The sequence below is a fragment of the Pezoporus flaviventris genome, unplaced genomic scaffold (assembly GCF_033815535.1).
Source record: "Pezoporus flaviventris isolate CSIRO_AGI_PZ_B2104156 unplaced genomic scaffold, CSIRO_AGI_Pfla_v1 ptg000001l, whole genome shotgun sequence".
Taxonomy (NCBI): domain Eukaryota; kingdom Metazoa; phylum Chordata; class Aves; order Psittaciformes; family Psittacidae; genus Pezoporus; species Pezoporus flaviventris.
The window spans coordinates 25,650,339-25,673,763 of record NW_026892549.1 but is presented as its reverse complement, the minus strand read 5'-3'; the positions used below and the strand labels follow the sequence as shown (position 1 = coordinate 25,673,763).

General features: G+C 36.4%; 1 protein-coding gene across 1 annotated transcript in view; it reads right to left on the bottom strand.

Annotated features, from left to right (window-relative positions):
* Window positions 1-837: 837 nt before the first annotated feature.
* Window positions 838-23,425, bottom strand: part of CCDC6 (coiled-coil domain containing 6) — a 47,793-nt gene continuing 25,205 nt past the window's right edge. The window contains exons 3-9 of the mRNA XM_061449021.1: window positions 21,292-21,420; window positions 16,361-16,464; window positions 14,986-15,146; window positions 13,003-13,159; window positions 9,709-9,809; window positions 5,795-5,919; window positions 838-3,492 (exon numbers count right to left, since the gene is read on the bottom strand). Coding sequence (XP_061305005.1) covers window positions 3,301-3,492; window positions 5,795-5,919; window positions 9,709-9,809; window positions 13,003-13,159; window positions 14,986-15,146; window positions 16,361-16,464; window positions 21,292-21,420 — 969 coding nt within the window. The 3' untranslated portion in view covers window positions 838-3,300. The remainder of the gene's footprint in view (window positions 3,493-5,794; window positions 5,920-9,708; window positions 9,810-13,002; window positions 13,160-14,985; window positions 15,147-16,360; window positions 16,465-21,291; window positions 21,421-23,425) is intronic.

The following is a 23,425-nucleotide window of genomic DNA, read 5'->3' as shown; positions in this document are numbered from 1 at the left end:
AGCTCTTTTATTTGTCTCCATGATCAGTTTCTATTTATTAACAAAATATAGTCTATATTGTCTCCTGTCAGCAGTGCAACTTGCACAGATCCCAGGACACTTTCTCATTGCTCCCAAGACCGCGTTTTTCATCCAGCTGAAGTGTACAAGAATTCTACCCAGGCAGGTGGATTCCCGAATGTGAACATTTTAACAGGAAAGGAATCCTGTTCTGTTCAGCTCTGGAACAGTGACTGGCAATAGAAAAGCACTGACACGTTCTTGAAAAAACTTTGATAGCCCTTTCTGCCCTTGGGAATATGCTCTCAGAGGAGTACATGTAATTAAAACAATCTTCTCAGGCTGTCAGCTGGAATACTATTTCCGAGCAGTCCCACTTCTTCTTCCAAAGAACTTCTCTGGAACAAACCATGGATAAAACACTCAACGCTTTACAGAGTATCAGCGGCATTCCAATCTCAGAGATGGATGCCTTGAGAAAAAAAAAAGTAAAAAGAAAGCTGCTCGATTGTCAGAGAGGACAGCACTGCTGGAACAGCTATAAGATGTGTTGTTTTTTAACCTTTAGCTGTAAAGGGGTACACTCACAAAATGCTCATCACAGCTAAATGTTCTGTGGCCTTACACAACTAGTGATGCAGTGCGCAACTGATAAGCATTAGTAATGAAAAAGATAACAGAAACCCACTCAGGTGCTTCTGCACTAAAGAAGCCAAGCACTTAAGCCTACATAGTAAGCTGGATCTCACTGTCAAGTGAGTTTCTCCAGTTTACAGAAGACTGGATAAAATCACAGCTGCAGAGTTGTAATTCATGAATATAATTCACAAGGAAAACTGAAAATCCATTTACATTTATTAGGAGATGGTTGTGCACAATGTCTCATCTTATTCAAAAAGTCTACAAATAGAGTTTAACACTTCTGATTGCAAGCAAATGTTTGTTCAATGTTCTCAGGTAAGGCCAACTTAGTGCCTTGTTACACTTTCAAGATTTAATATACATTTGTCAGTTCTTTATTTTCCTCTGGTAACAGTCCCACTGAATAATAAGGAGAGTTCATTAAGACACTTTATAGCAGCTGAACTTGGGTTACACAAATTCAGTTTTGGAATATGCTTCAAATGTAAATTATTCTAGGCAATTTTCCATTTTAAGATCTTAAAACGACACTCTCAAACCTTTCCTCCCTCCCCCTGCACTTATACTACCACCACTGAATTTCCAATCTGTAGAGTATGTCCAAGAATCTCAAAGCACTTCAGAAAGGGGGGCACCATTTCAAACAGTAGTATGTTTGAGCTAGAATCCTACTTATAAAAGAATATACTTTTTTATTCATCTTATGTTTACAAAAGGACAAGCGGAAAACTAGATCAATTTTATCCTGACCTTAGTCCCACCTCTGACTGCCTGTAATTTTCTCACATGTAATCCTATCACTGATTCAGGAGTTCTATTTAATTACAATGCTCACAGCTGAATTACCTCTCTGGAAAGGTGAGCATCTGCTAGTCAATGATTTTCAGATGGAAGCACTGGTCAAATTTTGGGTAAGTAACAATCTTGAGAATCACTTGTTTAGGGAGTCACTACCATAACTAATGTGATTTGATAATGCACTTGATCCCATATTGGTTGAAGAAGTGTAATAGACTTGATATGCATTTCTCTAAATCCTCTCGGAGCTGAAACTACATAGCTACCATGAAGAAATTCTAGTCTTGCCTTAAGCGTAGCCTTCTGCAATGTTAAGTTACTATTTTGATTTAGAGCACTAATTTTAATAAAGATTTTCAGTTTTCAATTCTTATTGAATAGGTGAGCAGCAAACATGAAAATATATGTACAAGTGTTAGTATACCACCAGAATGCTGTACTTCCTTTTTAAAAATGTCCTTAATAAAGCACTAGGCATGTCAAACAAACTTTTGTAAACAAAAGATAAATTACTCATGTTCTGCTCTGATTATAGCCACATACATATTCTCATAAAATAAACATTCTCTTGTCATTTTCCATGGCCCACATATCCATACATATATGAGGTAAACCACTTCAAATCATCAATAATGCATAAACCTCAGTACTCCACAGGAACCTCAGAAAAAATGTAACCGAGTAAGATGTCAATATCAAGAAGTGACACTTTGTTCCACTGCAAAGTGAAACCAATTTATTTGTGCTAAATGAATGGAAAGAATGTATTCAGAATACATTTCTTTTATACATTGTACCGGCTTAGGCTGCTAAAGAAGCATTCATTAGTGCCATGTTGTGCTACTTTCTTGTACTCTGTTTCTACCAAGCAATACAACATTTTGGCTGTTACGCCAATATATTCCTATATGCTCGTATCTTATTTTCTAACAGACTTTTGAACATTTAAAATACCTGTTCAAACTTTGCTTCAGGGGAATCACAATTAATATATTTTAACAAGGAAAAAAATATCATCAGCTGTTCTCTACAATCACGTTGCCTTCTGCAGCAAAAAAATCAAAGAGCACACTTTAATCAGCTATCAGTAACCTGTGGGCAGGACCACACTTACCGAAGTTAATTGTGACAGATCACACAGTATGGGCAGCTTACAGGTTAACGTAAATGTCAAGTGAAATCATCAAATCTTAAGGTCCACGAATTGTACATTCCACAGACTCCAACAAGCCAGTTCCCTCACTGTAAAATTTTCTGACTGTACCATACATTTGAGGTGCTTGTAACAGAAGTATGGATGTGTCCTGTGTGCTGAATTAAGCTTATTTACTACACAATAAAATGTGTCTTGGGCACTGATTAGGGTGTCTGACTCACTTTTGCACTAGAAGCTGTTACGAAATGTAGTGCTGATTTTCCGTAAGCTTGGTAAACACTGTAATGTCTCAGAATTTATCATAGAGCCCATCATGCCTTTAGTTTTCTGCAAATTGTCATGAAAAAATATAAAAAGGTATCCCTTTAATTTTACAAACCTAAAAGCCAGGAAAATGAAGCTTTGGAGCCAAGCAAAACGACATAATGCCGTATTACCAAACAGAGTAGCAAATGTTCCAGCCAGAGAATGGACATACATGTAGTTCAAGTAAACACTGATGGAAAACTTTGTTAAGTTAGTGTTGTAGACCCACAACACTGGCTGCATTTTATACAAACGTTTACAACACAATTAACAGTGAAGCCTATATAACCTCAGTGCAAATAAGTCAAATCCAAATATGCCAAGTAAGCCTTTGGCTTTTAGTAAACTGCTCCATGTTATGAGTCCACTTCTGACATAAAGACTGCTGAGCACATGCACTAAGGCTGAGAGGAGGGATGCACTGAATGTTGAAAAGTGGCTGACTGCGGTGCTGCGGATTGGACCGTAGGTTGCGCAGGTGGCGGAGGTGGTGGCGGAGGTGGCTGCACTGGGGTCTGCGTGTTTGGAGAAGGAGGAGGAGTGGGACGTTTAAATTTGTCAGGGCTGTTACTTCTTCGTGGTGAAGGCCTCTGCGGAACAAATATTGAAATTATGTTTAACACACTCCTGAACAACATTAGGTGCAAGTCCTCTAATCAATTTATTGAGCTCAGTAAAGGAAAAAACAAGACAAAACAACAAAAAAATAACAAAAATCTGAGCAATTCTGTGGGAAGACTCCATTTCAAAACATTGCAAGAATCACAATACAATTGTTAAATAAAATAAATGCTACTCTGAAATGGAATAGCAAAAGAAAGAGGAAGTACTTCTGACATCAAATGGAACGCCCATTCCTTCCTGCCAGCTTGCAGGAAATGAACATAAGGCATATATGTCCTGAAGATACATTTACCTATGATGACCAGCAACCTAAAAAGAAATGAGAGATGAAGTAGAGACATCACCTCCCAGTTGTGCTTTCCCAACCAGTAGGTGCTGATGAACCTTTTTATGCTGCTGGCATACGAAGTCCAACTATGTGGCACCTGAGCGTGGGTGGAAGTGTTTCAAATGCCAGGAAGCCTGTCCAGAATCAATAGCTTTCTGAAAGACTTTTAGCCTGCACACTGGAGCAAGACCAAAACGTAACACGAGTTGTTCTTTGGAGAACAAAAAGTATTGGAGAACAACCCTTTGAGCTGCAGGAGTAAAGCAGTTAGAGAGCTCCCCTCAACAGAAACCACAGATTTTCAACAACCTGCACAAAGACTTAAAACCCATTATTATCTTTACAAACCAGTGGCAGGGGGAGGAGATGTGCTTTAATGTTAGCAATGTAAAAATATAAACTACACTATACAACACTAATTTCTGTGCTTTTGAAACCAAAACACTCACTACTTACCTACAGTTAGCATTAATCAAGAACCGCATGGCATGACAAACCACCCACCCACAATTAGTGACCAACCACAGATGATCAGCTCTGTCGAAAAACATGATTATAGTGCTATACGGAATGTACTACAAGTAAAGACAATTTATTCTGTAATGGAGATTAAAAAAAAAGTCAAGAATCAAACTGCAGTTTAGTCAAATAATGTACATAACATCTATTTTTCTGTGTAACTATGCATATAAACGCTCTATGTGAAAAGCCAAGGGATTCTTGACAACTGATTGATGTCTCTGAAACATTTAAAGTCATTTATTGCGTTTGCGTACATCTAATAATACGAAGAGATCCAGTTTCAGTATTGAGACAAAGCCAAAAGCTACTTACCAAAACCCTTCTCAAAACAGTTAGTATTTTGTCCTGAAGACGTTCTTTTTCATAGCAACTCAGTGTGACACCAATTAATTTACAGTTTCAAGAAGAGTACTATTTCACAAAGACTTAACAGAACAAATTCCTTGAAAGCCCTATTTATAAAATTAGGTGCCACGTTTTCCAGAAGCACAAAGACCTTGTGACTAACTCACATGACACAGACTGGGATTCCACCTTACTGCTGAACTCCAGCTTCCTTCCTGTTCTAACCACTACTGTAGAGTTCCAAACAATCTTTGCTAAATGAAACCAACAATCATTCTTGCACATTCGCCTAAGCAATTTTAGAAGCAGTAATATTTTAGCTTTCTACTAAAAATTCTATTGAAACATGTTTTCATATCTAAGAATGACAAGTATATGTAAAAACCCTGCAGGATAGTTACATACTACCATACCTGTTGAGAAAAATAAAACGGTCTTGATACAACTATAAGGTATTTTGCTAAATAGTTAATATTTAGGCTCTGTTCGCTCACTGAGCTCCACAAATACTTAGAATTAACATGATTAAGTAGAAATGCATCAAACATCACAGGTAAAAAGAAATCATTCCAGTTGAAAGGAGAAATTGCCCTAACAAATGCTTATATTATGAGAACAGAAAGTAAGAGTTAACTGCCTGTTACAGTGACATGATGGTAGCATTGTGTCATCCTGAAGAAAACCTGAGCTTGGAGCAACCTCAGATGACTCATCCGTCAGATGGTGGAGACTAGGAGAAAAATGAAAGCAATGCTTTTACTTCCCGGGATAGGCTTAGTAGTTTAGAACATCACTTCTCACACCCTGCCTGCTGAGCCATAAGATGATACCTATTTACTGTCCTTAAGATGATTATACATCCTATTCTTTTGCAGAAAATAAGGTTCTCCAAAAAGAATCAGTTTCTGAGGGGTGAAGAGGAAAATCAGGATTGAAGAAAGCAGCAATAGATATCTTGGAGTAAGGAGACAAAAACAAACATTTACAAAAATGTTCTGTAAAAAAGCTTAAGGACAAGCAATTATAACTTTTAGAAAACAAACTGACAAGTATTTACTATTTTAAATACTTACTGTAATACCATGGGATGGTCCCATATGTTGTACATGGAGGCCGGGGGAATTGTAGTAAGACATTCCAGCTCTAGTCAGTGAAGTTGGTGGTGTGAAACCAACTGTGTGACTTGCATATGACAGACCTAGAAATTGTTAAAACAAGCTAACATCAACATTCTTGTTTATATTACAAACCAATTTGTGAAGGTTTTTTAAATGTTTTAATTTAAAATTAAATCAATGACAGGTTAAGAAATGGTAACCACCACCAGATCAGACATCTAAAAATACTCATTGAACTGAAAACTGTGATGTAGAATTAATTTCTTCTTCTGTAGGTTTACTACGATATGTTACAAAACATACATTACACAATGTTAAACACAATTTTTCACTTAACATAAATGATGTAAGGCTCCCTTGGTAGCTTGGTTTTAGTCTACAAGCATTTCCATCCAGCCTTCTCCTCAGAGGAAATGGCTCCCTGAACACATACAGCCTGAAGAAGTAGAGAGGTGGTGCCTTGAGAAGCCATCTAGCACTGGGGTACTACAAGCTTCCACAAAGAAACTGGATGTAGGTGGCTCCTCCAAGACATACCAGATGCACACCCAGGCTCCCTCCTGTTTTGCCTTGGTGTTTACAGGCAGGGACCCAAAGATCTTCGGGGCTGTGAAGCTAAACCATTCCGGGATTAGTTGCTAGCTGGACTAGGCTAGCAACTAACATTGAAAATTCATTTTATCCACATTAAGGAAATCCTAGTATTCAAAAGTGCAAATATCTAATTCTTCCACCTAAATATTTCCGTTCTCTAAGAACTAATTTACAAAAAAGCAGATAAACAGAAACAGCAACTGCTAAGTGTTCAAAGTTCAGACCTGTTCTGAACATTTTGAGTATTTCTCAAAATAGCACATTTTCAAAACCTCTAGCTCATTATTGTCTTCTGATAAAAATATCAGTAAGGTAGGAGACTTTTCCCAGCTGTTCTGTATTAGACACTAGCAACTGCTTTAGAGAACTATGACCAAGAAAAATGTTTAATGGTGTATTAAACTTCTACAGCAGCACACTGGATTTAACAGTTTTTACACTTCAAAATTGAATCAATGTAAAACAATGCCATTGCGGCTACACTACGCACCAACACCCACCTTTGTCCTTAACTACATGTATCCGTGTTTCTGCCTACAACTGATGAGGCGAGATCTTGGAGGATGGGCGAAAAACCAAGCCTCAGGTCACTAATAAAGTCATCTAAGAAAACATACTCCCCTTGCTTAATCAATTCAAAGTTTGATTCTGCTACATCTACAATGCATGCCAGGTGCAAATTACAAGCAACTCCAATATAATCACTGGCCCTTTAGAGTAGTTAAACAATACAAATTAACAAAATTAATCTGATTTTTTTGACTATACAATCTAATCGTATGTACAGCACACGTTTTATTAATAAAGTGTTTTTGTAAGGGCAAGGACAGAAACAAAATAATGTTCAGGGAGGTGACAATCTGTTGCAAGTCAGAGACAAGAGCCCAAGAGAGTAAAAGGCAAAAAATACACTTCAAGTCACCTTCACAACACTACAATTTTAGACTGCTTTGGGATAAACCAGCTCCAAAAGTTTTACAAATGCAAGTCTAGGTAGCAGTCAAAGAAACAATAACAGAGTACTGCATGTAGATCCAAGGTAGCTTTATCTCTGCAGCCCAAAATCTCTACCTAGCCTAGCTGAAGAAGCAAAGCATAAACAGTTTAACTACACTAAAGACTAAGTGGTAATTAGAGTAACTAATTGCCAGCGGCCTAGAGCAGCAATACTTCCACAGTCTTTGAAGTTCCATAACTGTGCTAGAAATCTTATCAGTATCTCAGCTTGAAAGAGTCCTCAAAAGCAGCATCTCAAGCCACACAAGCGCAAAGGACTCTGGAGTTTTCAGGAGTCAGAATCTTCCCCACTACACCTGACCAGCTATCCATATGAAATGACAGCATTTCTAATTGGTTTCAAATTATGTTTTCACAAATTCAGGCACATTATTCCCCAAAAGAAACATGACAAGTCATACAACTACTAGGTGCAAAATACAACTGTTGTATTAATATGTGCTGACACTTTTGATAGTGTCTTACAGTATTAATTCAACTATCAAGTAGTCTCAAACCCTATGTTTTCATCCTTTACTGCATTCATGTATACCAGACAGCTGTACAAAATTCCCCATTGATCTCATTAGGTCTCTAAAAAGATACTGCTTCTACCCGTCTGAAGTCTGACACTTCCAAACTATGGGTATTAATTTATCAGATGTGAATAATAACATAGCTGCCTGTGCAGAAGTGCTAGCCTGGAACCTTTACTGTACCAACATTACCAAAACTGTGAACTCTGTTAGAAACGATCATTTCAGCTGTGTTATTTTTAACTGCTTCAGAATGTGTTTCAGCTTTGTGTTTGACTTTTTCTTCCCTTGTCTGTGGGATGTAATTCCCACTAGAATAAAGCACTGTTCTATCAACTACTGATGGGAAGTCCACAGGCAACAAGGAATGTGCCTTAGCCTCAGTGCAGGAACAAATCAGCAGAGTAACCCTGTACTGACACATCAGAATCTAAATTGGGTCAATTTCTAGGTAATCTAGTGTGCAAGTCTATAAATGACCAGATAGTATTTCCTACACATAACTTTAATTATAACCACTGTGAGGACTGCAGATACAATATGCAGTTGAATACTGTATTATTATGAAGGCTGCACATGTATAACCATGAACGCCCACAGTAGTTACTCCAGAACACTTGTTAGCATAACCATGTTTCTGTACATGCAGTTACAGGACAAAGAAAATATGTATCATTTCCTCGGCAACATACCTTGCAGAACATCGAAAAAATGTTAATCTCTAACAATGTAACGTGGTTTATGACCACAGCTAGTTTTTACATATGCTTAGTCTTTTTGCAACACCTGGATAAAAACTGTTTTGAGTCCTTCTGAAAAACTAAAGTCAATCTTGAAAACTACAGTTTAAATACATTTTGTATGTTCTAGCAGACCTGTGCAATAAAATATCTCAATCCCACCTTGCAGAATGTGTCAATACAGAGCACATCTCATTTGCCCTTACTGTAGGACTCTGTCCAACAGGTTCTAAACGTGAACTTGGGAAAGCAGGGCATGTGGGATTCACTTCTTTACATCCAAGTGAGTTTGTGATAGACATACAACATCCATGGCCATCAACTTTTAACGAATGTCCAAGAGCAATTTTAAGAGATTTTAAATTTGTCAGTAAATGTTAGTAACAAAAATACATTTCCTTTGAGTTAAAAAAAAATATATATATACTAAGTAAGTAAAAATTCAGAAAAGGTTAGTTGCCTTTATTTTATATAAAGTACTAGGGACAGGAATTCTTAATTTTATAGTTACTGTTTTACAATAGAAAATAGAAGCACAAAAGCCACTTCTCTACTAAAGAGAAATGGAAATTGACTTTTTTTTCCAAACACATTTACGATTACACTTCTATAAGAAGTTTTGATTCAGAGCACAACAGCATCCTCATTACTAGCTCATCAAACTCCAGAAATCTGTATGAACTATGCAATCTGCTGGGCAACTTCAGGGGATGGGGGAGAGGAGGAAGAAGAAAGAAAGAATAGGAGAGAAAAAGAGAGAAAAGAAATAAAACTTCAAGTGATAGCTACTTAACCGATGTTTAGTATCTGTTCACAGTGCAAAATAGAACCATCTGAAAACATGCTGCACTAGAAGACATCTAAAGCAAAACTATTCTTACATTTATGATAATTTCTTTTTTCCCCCAGACTAGCTTTGAAAGGCTACTGACCTAAACATATTAATAGGGCTCATTACTGTGTGATGCATACAATAATTTTAGAAACTGGGTTAAATATTTACCAGGTGATATAGGTCTGCTAGAACTTGGTGAGGGTGTATAAGGGATAGGACTGGACACAGTGCGAGGTCTTAATCCTTGTGCAGACATCTCATTAAAATATCTAACAAAAAAAGGTAAAGAATGATTAGATCAAAGCTTTTAAAATGTACCATGTTTTAAATGTTTCACTGATTTTTTCAATTCCCATAAAAATCACATTAGATGAACGAAGGACCAGTCACCTTTACGAAGTCATGACAGGAGCTCTCATCGCTGTTGAAGGCTCAGCTACTAGCTTAACTTCCAATAGAAAAAGCTGGACATACCTTAGTCATTTGCAGTTAAAACTGTACGAGTTGTGTATGATTACAATAGTACATATTAAAGGCCAGAGGTATAAATCATGTCATCCGATCTGACTTTAACTACATTTTTGCACTTTACATGTAATTTCTACATTGAACTATTCAATAGCTTGTCTGGCTGAAGTGTATTTTCCAAGAAGGGCATTCAACACTAATCTGAAATCATGAAAAGGGATGCAAAAAAAATCATTAAAGTATTGATAATTTGTTCCAACAGCTTATCAGCCTCACACTTAAAAAAACCTGTCTGTTCCCTGCTTTAATACCTCTGGTGTATACGTTTAGCCATTTGCTCATCATGCTCATCTCATCAATGGAACAGACAGAAGTTTTGAATCCTAGACTTCCTCTCACTAAAGGTTGTGTTGTAAGACACCTACCACTCTTACAGTCATAAACTGAACAGATCAGAACCTCAGGCAAGGCATTTTTCCCCACCTGTAATAATTCCAGTGGTATTTATTTGAACTTTACTCACTGAATACAGTGAAACTTCACAGCCATCAAGTGCTTTCTAAAAGAAGGTAAAAATCATAGCAATTGCTCCCACTTGCCACTTAGTTTTTATCTCAATAGTAATTTTATGTATTTTTTCCCAAAGCACTAGCCTAGCAGCTTTGAGGTTGACTTGCTTATGCAAGACTCTCCACCTAGATTTTTCAGTCATTGCCTAGATAAGAGGCTCCCCTCCTCACCATCTCCTGCACATCTGGTTGCAAATCAGTGCATCAGGGTTTATATTATTACATTTAACTGTGTTTTCTTTACTGTACTTCGTAGAGCAGCAGGCAAAATTAGCTATCTAACAGCCCTCTGACTTGTCTCCCCTTCTAACACTATGTTCTCAGAAATTCTTAGTAGCTACATTTATTTCCCAATCACAGACAAAAAACCCGCAACATGAAGCAGCATTAAAAATATTCCTATTCAGTGGAACTCACAGTGATGACTACTTCAGGGTCTGTAAGCCATTTCATAAACTATTTGAAACATATTTTGCTACTGTATCTTACTTTTCAAACCAGGATATTACTAAGCCACACAACCTAACATAGGCAGTACACTGCAGTGATACCAAAACTGGTTGAAGTTTGGGTGGATCAGGTAATACAAGTGGCTGCAATAGAGAACACCACAAAATTACCAAACTGGCAAATTAAAGTTTAATAAAATTTAAGTTTTCTGAAGAGCTACCAGTGGCAAGGTTAGCAAAATTGAACTGACTGGACCACCTCTGCAGCACTGAATAACTCGTAATGCAGACAGTACGTGTATTAAAGCAAGGCAGTTGTCTTCGTCATTTTATCATATTCATCATATTTTATTCTACATAAAGACAATTTTCTGTAAGTCATCTTAATACCTGGATCAGGTGATATGGAACAGCAGCACATCATTTGCATGCTTCCTGTTTTCAGGTATTTCCCTACTACTCCAGAGAACAGGATGGAGGATTGAGAAGACAAAGTTATTGCTAGTCAGGAGGAGGAAGTTTAGGGAGAGCTGTATTTTGCATTCAGTAAAATAGCTAATCTACCCCCACCTACAAAAAATAAGTACCATCAGCTAACAGAATGAAACTGAAAAACAGATATCTAATCCATCACCACCATCATTTTTAGGATGACAATGTAAGCTGACAAAAACTTATTTTAAAATAATTACTGCACATAGTTCCATAGTTATTTTGTCTACAGAGTTCTCCTAAGACTATCCACTCTAATACCTGCTTTGTCCTTCCCTTTGCTTTGTATTACTTACACTGTGAATGCCTGTTTTGGAGTGAGTCTGTCACGCTTTTGTAGTACCAAGAAAACCAACACAACAATGAAATTTCTTGGAAGTACAGAACAGTTAATCAAATTTTACTGCATTTTATTGATTACCACTACCTACAAGAAATTGACAAAAAAAAAAATAGGATACTCTGCAATTTTGGATTAATACTGATAATTCACATAGATTCAGATTTTAACTGTATTTACATTACAATTTAAATACTGTAAATGCAGTATTTACATTACACAAACACAAGAATCCTGTGTTTCCATCAATTTATACAGCATCCACTACATCTTAATACCAGATGCTACTGCAATATGTGTTAGTTGCCTAGTATTTCATTGAAATGAAAACAGTACCTTGAACTTTCAGTGTGCTCCTTGAAACAAAATATCTGATACTTTGTTTCTGGTAGATTATGGCTTATATCAAATATACTGATGACTCAAGAAGAAATAGCTCAGTATCAGAAGAATACACAGCACAGGGTAACTTTTAACCTTTCTTTTTAAGGGACCAGTATAAATCCAAAATAGTGTAAAACAGTACAACAAAAAAATGAGTATTTGGTAAGAAATAAGAATGTTCTAGTCAGTGTACTGAAAAACCTCTTTCAAGTTACAACACTCATATGATTATGAAGTGAGAAAATACTAAAAGGCATTATGAAGAAAAACTCAAGACTAATCCTGTAAGCAATGCAGCTTGCAGTAGAGGAAAAAAAAAAAATTAAAAAAAAAAATAAAATCAAGGATATTATGGTTTGGAAATCAAACACTTCTGCAAAGGACTAGTTAGCCCTAAGTAAGGATGTTGTGCCTAGCTCACGGAATTCCTACCAGTTAGGAACAAAACAAAGGTACTATAATTGACTTATCCTGAATCTCAACTACACAGCTATATTTATTTCAATATGTATTATCAAAACCCTAAGCAATTCTCAGGTACAATATGTCCTTTCTCATTGTTAAAAATAATGCCATTTCTATACAGGTGTGACACAATTCTACTAAAAATATTCCTGGGCCATGGCGAAATCTGATATGTAGATGAAACCCACATACAGGTTATTTCTATAAATACTTATTCTATAATATTCAAAAATAAGTATGACTATTGATTAAGAAGCTGAATGCCAACATATCTGGATCACTAGAAAATACAAACCTTTCGTCATCCATTTCTAAGCTGGATTCACTTTCTGACAGTTGCCTGCAGAGTGCTTCCCTACGTTCCATTTCCCTCTGTAATTTTCTTTGAAGTCTCAAGTTTTCTTCTCTCATATGCCGCTCCTCTTCTAAATATTGTGCCATCTTCTCTGAATCTGAAATTCCAAATTTTGTTAAAATTTGACTGAAATTCACAAACAGGTAAATACATTGTGCCTAATTTTACTCCAGTACTTCAAGAATGAGGGTGTAAAAATGCTTAGGATGGGCCACTCAAAATTCAAATCTCTAAGTCAATAGTTCAATGCCCAATTCGGAACAGTAGCTACTAAAATAAATTACCGATTTTGGAAATAAAAGGTTAAAAGCAAAACGAGTATTAAGTATTTACCTAAATGAATTTGAAAAAAGAAGAGGAAAAAAAAAAAGTAATGAAGAAAATAATAAAACCAAAACCACAAAGAAGGACGACAATGATTTATGCTCCATTAAGATAATGTGGTTCCATGGTTGCAAAGATTTTACTGCAACACGTGGAAGAAATTATTTTAAAGGTGTATTTCCTTTTCAAAGGAGGAAGCACAAAACAAGTTCTGAAACCCAAACCACTCAAATTTGTATTAAATTGCTACCTTATTATGTATGCTATAGCATTCTTTCAATTACACGTTTTTATCATAGAGATTGGCCAACAGGACGTGTACTGATATTAAAAGCCAACAAGTGGTTTACTATGCACACCAAAGTGCAATTTGAGTTTGTAATTCTAAACAAGTTCAGCAAATATCACTTAAACAGTCTTCAATCAAAAGAATATTTGTTTTAGAATATTGCTCCCAAACTATCAACAATACATGATTTCTCTCTCTTCTGTGGAAGTATCACTGCTAAATGTAACAGCATCACTTATTTAAAACTACTATTTATCGAAACTGTTCCTAGACTAAAAGTGTTTCAGGAAGACAAAATGTAATTCCAATATCAGAATTCACTAAGCAGATTTTATTAAGTACTTATGAATAATACTAGAGATTCTCTAATGAAAACATATTGCAAACATGAAACTGAAAATGCATTTCAGTTTCACCTGGTTGCCAGCTAGCACATCCACTATTTCTATCAGTATTGCTATTCATATTGAAGCTTGGTTTAATCTGTTCATGAACAGAAGGTACTTTAAAACCTAGATTTTATTTTCAATGAGAATTTGAATTCAAATGCTTCTAAATTTTTACTCTAAATCACAGAAATTCAAAGATAAATCACTTAATAAAGAACACTTGAAATGAAATTATGCTAAATTTGTACAGAGTACTTTGAATCTAAGGCCTTGCTCTCCTCCTGAAGTTCAGCAAGTGAAGGCTGCAGTGCAGAATTGGCAGGTACAAAGATAAGCAGCCCTTATCTTCTTTTAACTGACACAAATTATTAATACCACAAACTTCTGCACAAGGCCTCTGCAAAATCCCATCATCTCTGTATTTAAGGAAGGTGACTGCCTCTGGCAAGCTATTTCTCCTAAACAGCAGTAGAAATATTGCAGTTAGCCTGTCAAGATCAGCACACTAGAGGGGGAAAACACTTCTCATTCCCCACTTACCCAAACTCTTCTGTTGTGGTTAGGTATCTACTCACTTATTAATTGAAATATAATGCCACTGACTCAGAACTAGGCACTAGACAATGAGAACTGATGAAATCCAGATAGAAATTTCTTAAAAAAGATAAACACATTTCTTCTGGCCCAAGATAGTAAAGAAAAAATTATTGATTCTTCCAGACACCTTTTTAGTAAAGCTAAAAACCCCTAAACTGCACCTGAATACATCAAGAAGCAATAATACTGCAATTACGAAAATATTTGAATCCCAAATGCCCTATTTTTTCTACTTCTACCTTAAATTCAAACTCATTGAAGTATATATATATAAATCTTGCATTTCACAAACCTAAAAAGATTTAAACCAAGTTGTTTACTCACGCTGTAACTGTGCAGCCCTCAGTTGTTTCTTCAACCTCTCCACTTCATTCTTTAAAAATCTGATATGTCTCATCATATTTTCTGGAGAATCTATCTCCATTGATATGTCTCTGGGTGATGGTGGAGCAGATACTGGCTGGTCTAATTTCTCCTGCAAAATTCTGCATGAAAAATAGTTCAAACTTCACCTTCAGTTCTACTGAAAATAAACCTTCTTAAAACCCCCAGAAACCCACTGCAAGGATTCTGACAAGTATAGAAGGGTTACTTTAACTACTGTCACTGGGGAGAGAATTTTGGGAGGATTTATAAAGTCTTCTTTTTTAACTCAAGAATAAAAAAAGGTAAAATTTGTTGTCTAAGCACAGACAAATTTTCTGAAATATTCAGATACGACACTTCCAAAGGTTTTCTGTTCAGGAAAAACAAATTCTGAACTATATAGGTTATGTCAGTTTTATAATCAAACAGTACTTATTCCACAAAATAATTTCTAATCAAATTAATTTAATCTCTTGTGAATTTTTGTATTTACATTCTTAGAGGAAGAACACATATCCAAGATGAAAACATGAGTAAAGTATGTCTAGGGTGAAACACAAGCTTTTCTGTGTTTCACCGTAAAAGAGGAAACATCACAGACATTTTCTGAAGCATAGTCACACTGTCTTTTTTTTTTTTTAAATCTCCAAACTAAAAGGTATTCCATATAGTCAAGGGTTCAAATACCTAAAGGCTGAAATAACTGACTGTAAATTCAGGAGTAATGAACTTCTCTTATAATAACAATATGGTAGATATTCATTGCTCCAAATGATTACTTTTGGAGTTAAGATATGATGAATTTTTCAGCCTGAAAGCATGAAACTGTTCTTCACTAGAAACCTGTTGACTGGCCATGATGATGATGACTCTGCCCTGAAGAGCAGCGATAGCACTATGCAAGCACAACATGGCCTCTTATTCACTTGTACCACACAACATGGTACTAATGCATGGTCTGACTCCACCATAGTTTCTTGTAAGAAGGCACACATTCAGAGACAAATTAAACCAGAAATGGTTTGGCTTAAATAAGGCTTTGAATCTTAAGATGTACAAAAATGCTACCAATAGCCCATCCTACTATGAATTTACCACTGTCGAATATCACATATAGCTCTTCAGAGCACCTTCTACAGTAAAATAAAACTACAAAACCTGCAGTTCACCCAGGCTCGGGCATTTTCTAAGGGCCCAGTCAAGGTTCAGAGTCACATTAACAAAACTGTCCTTAAACATGAAGAAGAAAGTAAGGTATTAATCATCTCTTCTCTGCCCCAAAACGAGTTCTTATAACATGGCATTAAAGAAAGCACACTGCAACAAGACAAACCGTTTTTCTGCTTCAAGTTTATCCATCCTCTTCCAGAGACGATTCACTAGCGCTTCTTGTTCTTGTTCCAAAGTATTTTCAAGGTCAATCTTCTCACGTCTTAACTGGAGATGGAAACAATCAGTTTTTTTGCAAGGAACTGCCGTTTGTAAAGATCACTGTTATAACACCATTTTACATGATGCTTTATGACAGCAAGGAGAAGGCAAAGAACAGGCAAAAATCAGGCTGGCCACAAAGCCAGTGAAAAAAATCCACAAAACCAATCAACCAACCCAACACACTGGTCACAGAGCCAGTGGGAAAAAAACAAACAAACAAAAAAACACAAACAAACAAAAAAAAAAAATCAAGAAATTCAGAAGTTGCACAGTTGTCATCTTTGCCAACAGAAATCTTTCTCACAGAACTTCTCTCTGGCCAGCATGGGGGCACTTGAAATCTGGACACACTGATGACATGACAAGCCTATTTAAACACATCTCCTGTTCCACATATCTCCAAACTTCAAACTGAATTTACTATCAACTACACCAATGTTCATTCTTTTGAAAAACTTCAAAAGTTTTTCACAGTTCAGTAAGACAGAAATTGAAGAGAAGCCATGTTCACGTTGCATTAGGCAAAGCAAAATAAAAATAGTAAAGAAAAAAATGCAAAATGCTTTAAGTGTTACCGTATCAACTCTTACTAGCAGAAAAAAATGTATTTCTATCTTGGCAAAGGCTTTCTAAAAGTAAACACTTGACATTGTTCTTATTCATTCACTGGCCAAACATTCCTGATTCTACTGTGAGTTAAGAAAAAGAGATATACTGTAGAAACACACATGAAGAAATCTATTACTAGTATTTTAGTAGAGATACAATGGAAATATTAATAAGAATACATTAGAATACTAAAAGGCACAGATGATATTATTCAGAAACACTGGCCGCTGAACTCCAGCATTTAGCAAGACTGAAAAACGTGGGAACAGATGAACACCTTTACAGGTTGAAAAGAGCATGGGTATCTTCCCCAGCAAAGCCTTAATTAACACCACTTTCCTGAAGGGCAAATAATGTCACATTACAAAATGGAAAGACTGAAAACAGACTAGGCTATTTCCTCCCACATTTACTGCATCACTGGGTGAAGTGTTATTACAGCACTGAAAACTATAAAGGGCTCTGTGCTAATCACTAAATTAGTAATGAGATACCCAAACAAAATTTAAACTTGCACACTTCATGTAACAGCGCAAGTTTAATCAATGTACAACTTTAATCTTTCAAGCTTAGAAGAAATACCGTAAGTAAAACCAGACATATGTTGACGAGTAATAGGGAATATAATCAGAAAAAGAAATATTGTTTAGCAAATCTTTCCATGTCTGAGTTTCCAGATGTACATTAACAGCTGAGAGAACTTACACTTCAATAAAAGATGTCAGAAGCGACATGCTTCAGCCTCACACTAGGGATAAGAATTTGGGTCGTGACCTACACTTTGCTCCCCATACCAGCAAGAGCTGGTGCAGTAGGAAGGCAAAGGGCTCAGCTCCTGGAGGTAAAAGGCACTTTGCCTTAGGGCACTGCTCATGAGCCAATTTGGCCAATACTTGGGGCTGACAGCTTTCAGAGGGAAGAAAGGATATAAAACGTTCTGGGAATTTGCACACAGTGCTGCTACACCACCAACATGTAGAACTTCACTACATTGCTTAGCTACCTTTATAACCACACGATGAAAAAGGCTTGACTGTGGATCACTACTTCTGCAGCAATGTTTTTTGCGTCACTTCAGTGCAACATTGTTTAAAATTCACCTAAAACTCACACAGTCTTTTTTACAACTATGTTATTGATCTAGCACCAAACAAACCCACAAAAAAATACTGGTGAAAATAAAAATATTTTGTTTAATGGTAGAAAGAAGAGCAAAAAGCAATTTGAAAACAGAGTAAATTATTTGTAACCTTGAAACATTTGAAATATCTACAATTACATTTAGTATTACAGCAACCATCACCAAGGCAGTGGAGTCCATTAATTAGAAATCTGCATGTGGGTGATCACACACAATGCCAAATCATTAGCAACAATATACTGATGAGACTTGTGTAGTGTCCTGAAGGCTGACAGACAAGTTCTGCTGAAAACACCAAGTAAACTGTGTTGCGAAACAGAGATAAAAAATATCACATTTCCAGCAGTATGAAAACACACTGGAAACAAGTATCTGCCTTTTCTGATCTTGAGTGTTGTCCCAGCTCCTCCCAGTGCCAGGAAATTAAAGCTCTGAGGATAAACACCTTGTATTGAACCTACAGGAAAAGCAACTGCAGCATCCTGACCAGAGATGTGAAGTGAAAGAATAGGTATATTTTGTAATAGATACCTTCAGGTGTACTTTGGAAATGCAGTCTAACACTAATCAATGAATTTGTTAGTAACATGATACAGTATTCTGAACTAAAATAAGCAGGATGGGATTTATCTCCAAACCAAACCAGAAGCTGTAAATACTAGCACCATTCTACATGAGTTTAAAGTTACATTCCAATAAAACACATTTTAATTTTTACCATCAGAACAAGTAAACAAGGAAGTACTGTTTGCTTTGTTTTTTGACCTTCATCTTCCCTTCAGAGTAAGGGAACCTCTCCACCATAAATTTGTGTTCCTTGTCCTCTCTCTTTTTCACACATACACTTACTTTACTTCAAATGCAGCTAAAATATCCACTGTCTCTGTTCCTGGATTACTGCTTTTTCAGTCCTCTTGCCAACTTACCAACAAGCACAACTGTTCCCTCCTGATACGGAGATCTCCCAAATCAACGAAAGCTGAATATGATCTCTGCCTAAGCCCACTATCCCAAATTTCACCTCTCTGCTGGTCTGCCCCTCCCCCTTTGCAGCTTTAATTGTTTGCAGCTCTCCAAGATTATCTCTCCAAGATTATCTCTCCAGGAGATTTTACATTTCATGTTCTTCTCCTTTCAAAAAAGCAGACACAGAAGATGATTATGGGCAGTTTAGTTACTATTTCTCATCTCCTAACTGCATAAATTCTAGTTTCTCACTGTACTGTATGAAATAGAAAAGCAATTAAAAAGTAGCAGCAAGACTACAAACTTGGCCTCTGTAGGACAACACTGACAGCTACTCATTTTCTATCAAACCACTGAATATTGCTGCTCATTTTAACCGAAACATTCAATTAATTGAAATAGTCACATCATAAATTTCCTCACCATTAGCCTTCAGAGAAGAAAGTTCTGCCACTTCAAGCTGACATGAAAAAATAAAGTAAGATCACATTCGAACCCTTATATAATGTGAGTTAGTAATGACACAATGCAACCATCACAGCTCAAACTCACTACCTACTCATCACCTGTGGCATGAGCAGCTCTGATGAGAAAAAGCAAATAGGAGGGACACAACGCACAGATGATTTCTGTTCAATATTTTAAAAATAGCTTAGTGAACATATGTTGTAACTATCTACTCACTGATTACAGTGATAGATCTAGCGATGCAGCCCTTGATTATGTTCAAAGCATTGCTGAAATACTTCTTCCAAGCCCTGTTTAAACATGCGTCCAAAAGGTTATGCTGAAGCATCGTGGCAATATCTCTTACTTAATTTCTTATGTGTACAATAAAGGCAATGTTGCTTTGCTCACAACTTTTGGTTGTTTCTTACTAGGTGTGGCACATGCCCCAAAGGCTGTTGCTTCAGCTGGTTAATGAGCTGTCCTAGTTTAGGCCCAGCCAGTAACTCAAAACAAAAAGCTTTTTTTTAATTTGTGTAAGAGAAGAAATGAAGTTCAAAGTCATTTGAGATATACTATACCTTACTGTAAGGGAAAACAAAGGTATATATTGCGTTCCCTATAAATGCGAATGGAATTTCTAAGTAAAACCGACAGACAAATTTAACATTTTCATTAACTAAGTTAAGTTTTCAAGATCATACACATGAAAGGCCTTTGAATACCCTTGCTTTTTGAACAATCTATCATTGACTTTCAAATGTAACAATAAGTTTCAAATTTTATGATTTCCCAAGTCTGTCTGCCCAGAACAATGATACAAAAATAACTACCATTAAGATTTTAGCTCTGGCTCATGCCAACATTTCAAAGAGAAACCAGCTTTGTATGTAAGCTTACTTTGCATTTTGATTAAGTAGCCACCACCACCACCTTGTGGCTAAGAGAGTTATTTCAATTTCATGTTAATTTCCATATTGAATAAAGATTTGTTGGCAACCGCATCATTCTATCTTTCTGTTTTTTTAATTTGTCCCATAGATCTCTGCATACAGAATGTTAGCATAAGAGTCAAGAAAACCTATTTTTTCATAAAAATAACCATTAATTATTTTACCCACAATGTCAACAGAAATAGGAGTCATATAAAACTGGTAGTAATTTAAATATTTATACCATCCAAATTACTGAGCTTCCACAAGCCAGAAAAAAAATGAAGCTCTTTAACAAGCCTGTATATTTCATCAGTTTGCCTTCAGTCAAAAGGACTTCTGCTAATGCCACTGAGGTGTTTTAATGCACATGCCTAAAATTAACCGTAAGAGCAGTTCCAATGTCTAAACTTGCAGCAGAAATACGAGGAAAAAAAAAGATGGTGTTTTATTTCTGTAATTTTCACAACTGTTTTGGGAGAAAATGAGTTGGACATCGTAAATTCTCAAATCTTTTAAAGTATATACACACAGCTGACATCTCGCGGTTTAAGTCCTATGCGATCCAAGCTGCCACAAAAAGGTGTCCTAGATCACTAGACCACATGCGCATTATCTATTGTAGAGCTTAACCTCCTTAGAAGTAACAGTCTTTCCCACTAGCAGTGTGAGAGTGGAAGCTGATGAATGGCAACAAGAAGCATGACTTATATAATTCTGCAGATAAGGAGTTACCTGCTCCAGGGTGAGCTGCTTCGAAATTGTATCATTTTCCAGTTTTTTGATCTTCTTCATCAGTTTGTTCACTTGAAATTCCTGTTCCTGCTCTAAATGCTGCTCCAATTCAGCTTTCTCATGCTGCAGCTAAAAATTTGGAAGACATGCAAGTATTTTAAACACATAGAAGCATGAAACATTATACAGCTTTTATTTATTTATACATTTATTCTTATTGCACATTAAATTCTCTATTGATAATCCTTCTTAAAAGACTTCAAAATGTACAACCCACCTAAGAGCCCTTAAAAAAAAAAAAAAAGAAAAAAATCCATATTTTAAACTGTATTCTATTTTTGGAGTAGATTGAAGTAAACTACATTTCCAAACATTTAATAAAGTCAAATGAAAATAGATACAATATATGTAGCATACACAATATAGACACCTCAAAAGTAAAAAAACCTATATGATTCACAAAAGCATTAATTTTAATCTAAATGCATCATCTCAGGAGCCGCCAAAAACATAAAATGCAGGTCTTAGCACTTCCTTCTCCCAGGCAGCTGAAAGCTTAAAATCACAGAATCAACTAGGTTGGAAAAGACCTTTAAGATCATCAAGTCCAACCTTTACCCAGAACTGCCAAGTCCACCGCTAAACCATGCCACTAAGGGCCTCATCTACATGTTTTTTGAACACTTCCAGGGATGGTGATTCCACCACATACAGCAGACAGCATGCGGATTACCACCTAGCTCAAGGTATTTGCTGCACTTTCCTTAATCTTCACTTTCCTTAATTAAAAAAAGCTAGATGCTTCTGGGTTTTAGGGTTTTTTAATTTTATTACCTAGCTAAATATTGAGATGAAAGCCAGTTGCTGTAATCAGCTTATATTTAATTAGCAAATTAAGCTGTGTGAAAAGGCATATAGCCAGAATCTCTCACTCTGCCTAAACTGTTGCTAACAGAAAGCATGTGGCTGGGGACTGGTAGTATTTGCAGACAGTCGAGTGAGTCAGGAAAAATCATACAGTCCTGTGAAGGCACCCCAAACCAACTTAACAGTTTCTTGCTCTTCTGTGCTTCATGCAAATGCGAGTACCATATTACGTACAAAAATTGAGCTGCAACTGCACAATCTTGCCTGTGCAATCATTCTTTTTAAAACGTGGTGGAATTTCTGTCACACGGGAACTGATGAGGCTGATCTGCAGCTGCTGTGTAGGATCGACTAAACCTTGCCTCAGGAGCGTGAACACACTTGCAGCCAAAAGACCATTCCCACTGATCAGAAAGCTGCTAAGTGAAGCAATGAAAAATCTAAGGAAACCTACAGACACATTTCCCTTGAGTGCTAAAAGGGGTTATAACTTGACAGCCCTCCTGGACATTCTGATGAGCCCACTTTATCGTGCTACTCCCCTTCACACTATTATTCAGAGTGGAAGAAAAATACTAATAATACATCAAAAAATACGTATTAATGGTGTCTGTCACTCATAACTGAGTAAGATTTTTTCTCTCTTATTTGCTGGGATCATAAGAACAAATCAAAATACTAGAAAACCAGTTAATGCTGAAACCCTAACACTGAAAACCAGAATTGCTAACAATGAGAAAACATCCACTCGTAAAATGCTCGTGGACAGTGTTTATTCTACACTTCTATAATTTTATTTAGTATTTTCAAACTGTTTTTAATTATATGCAGTTACAGCAACAGCTGTTTACAGATACACCTACGGCTGCCAGCTAAAGAGAAGGAAAAAGTGTGTTAGAAAGTGTCACCTTGATGACAATGTCTTGCAGACCTTGAAATGCCCATAAAAACTGCAGGAGAGATACTGGGAGAATTTTCAGGTATGTAAGATCAGAAATGGATTAGGTGCAAGAGAGACAGCTGATACTTTAAAGTGAGAATGGGGTTATCAAATACAAAGCAGCAGAAAAAGTACATGTGTTACTTCTGCTAAGTCCTATAGAAGTGCAGTAATGTCCTTCTATCTCCACAGAAATAAGTTTCCTGATACAATGAAGGACCACACTTACCTTACTTCCTTACTATACTGGCTTATTCTGGGACAGCAAAAAGTTGTTTCGTGAAATAACGAAGGTAATAGATGAAGCACCCCCTTAAAAATATAGCC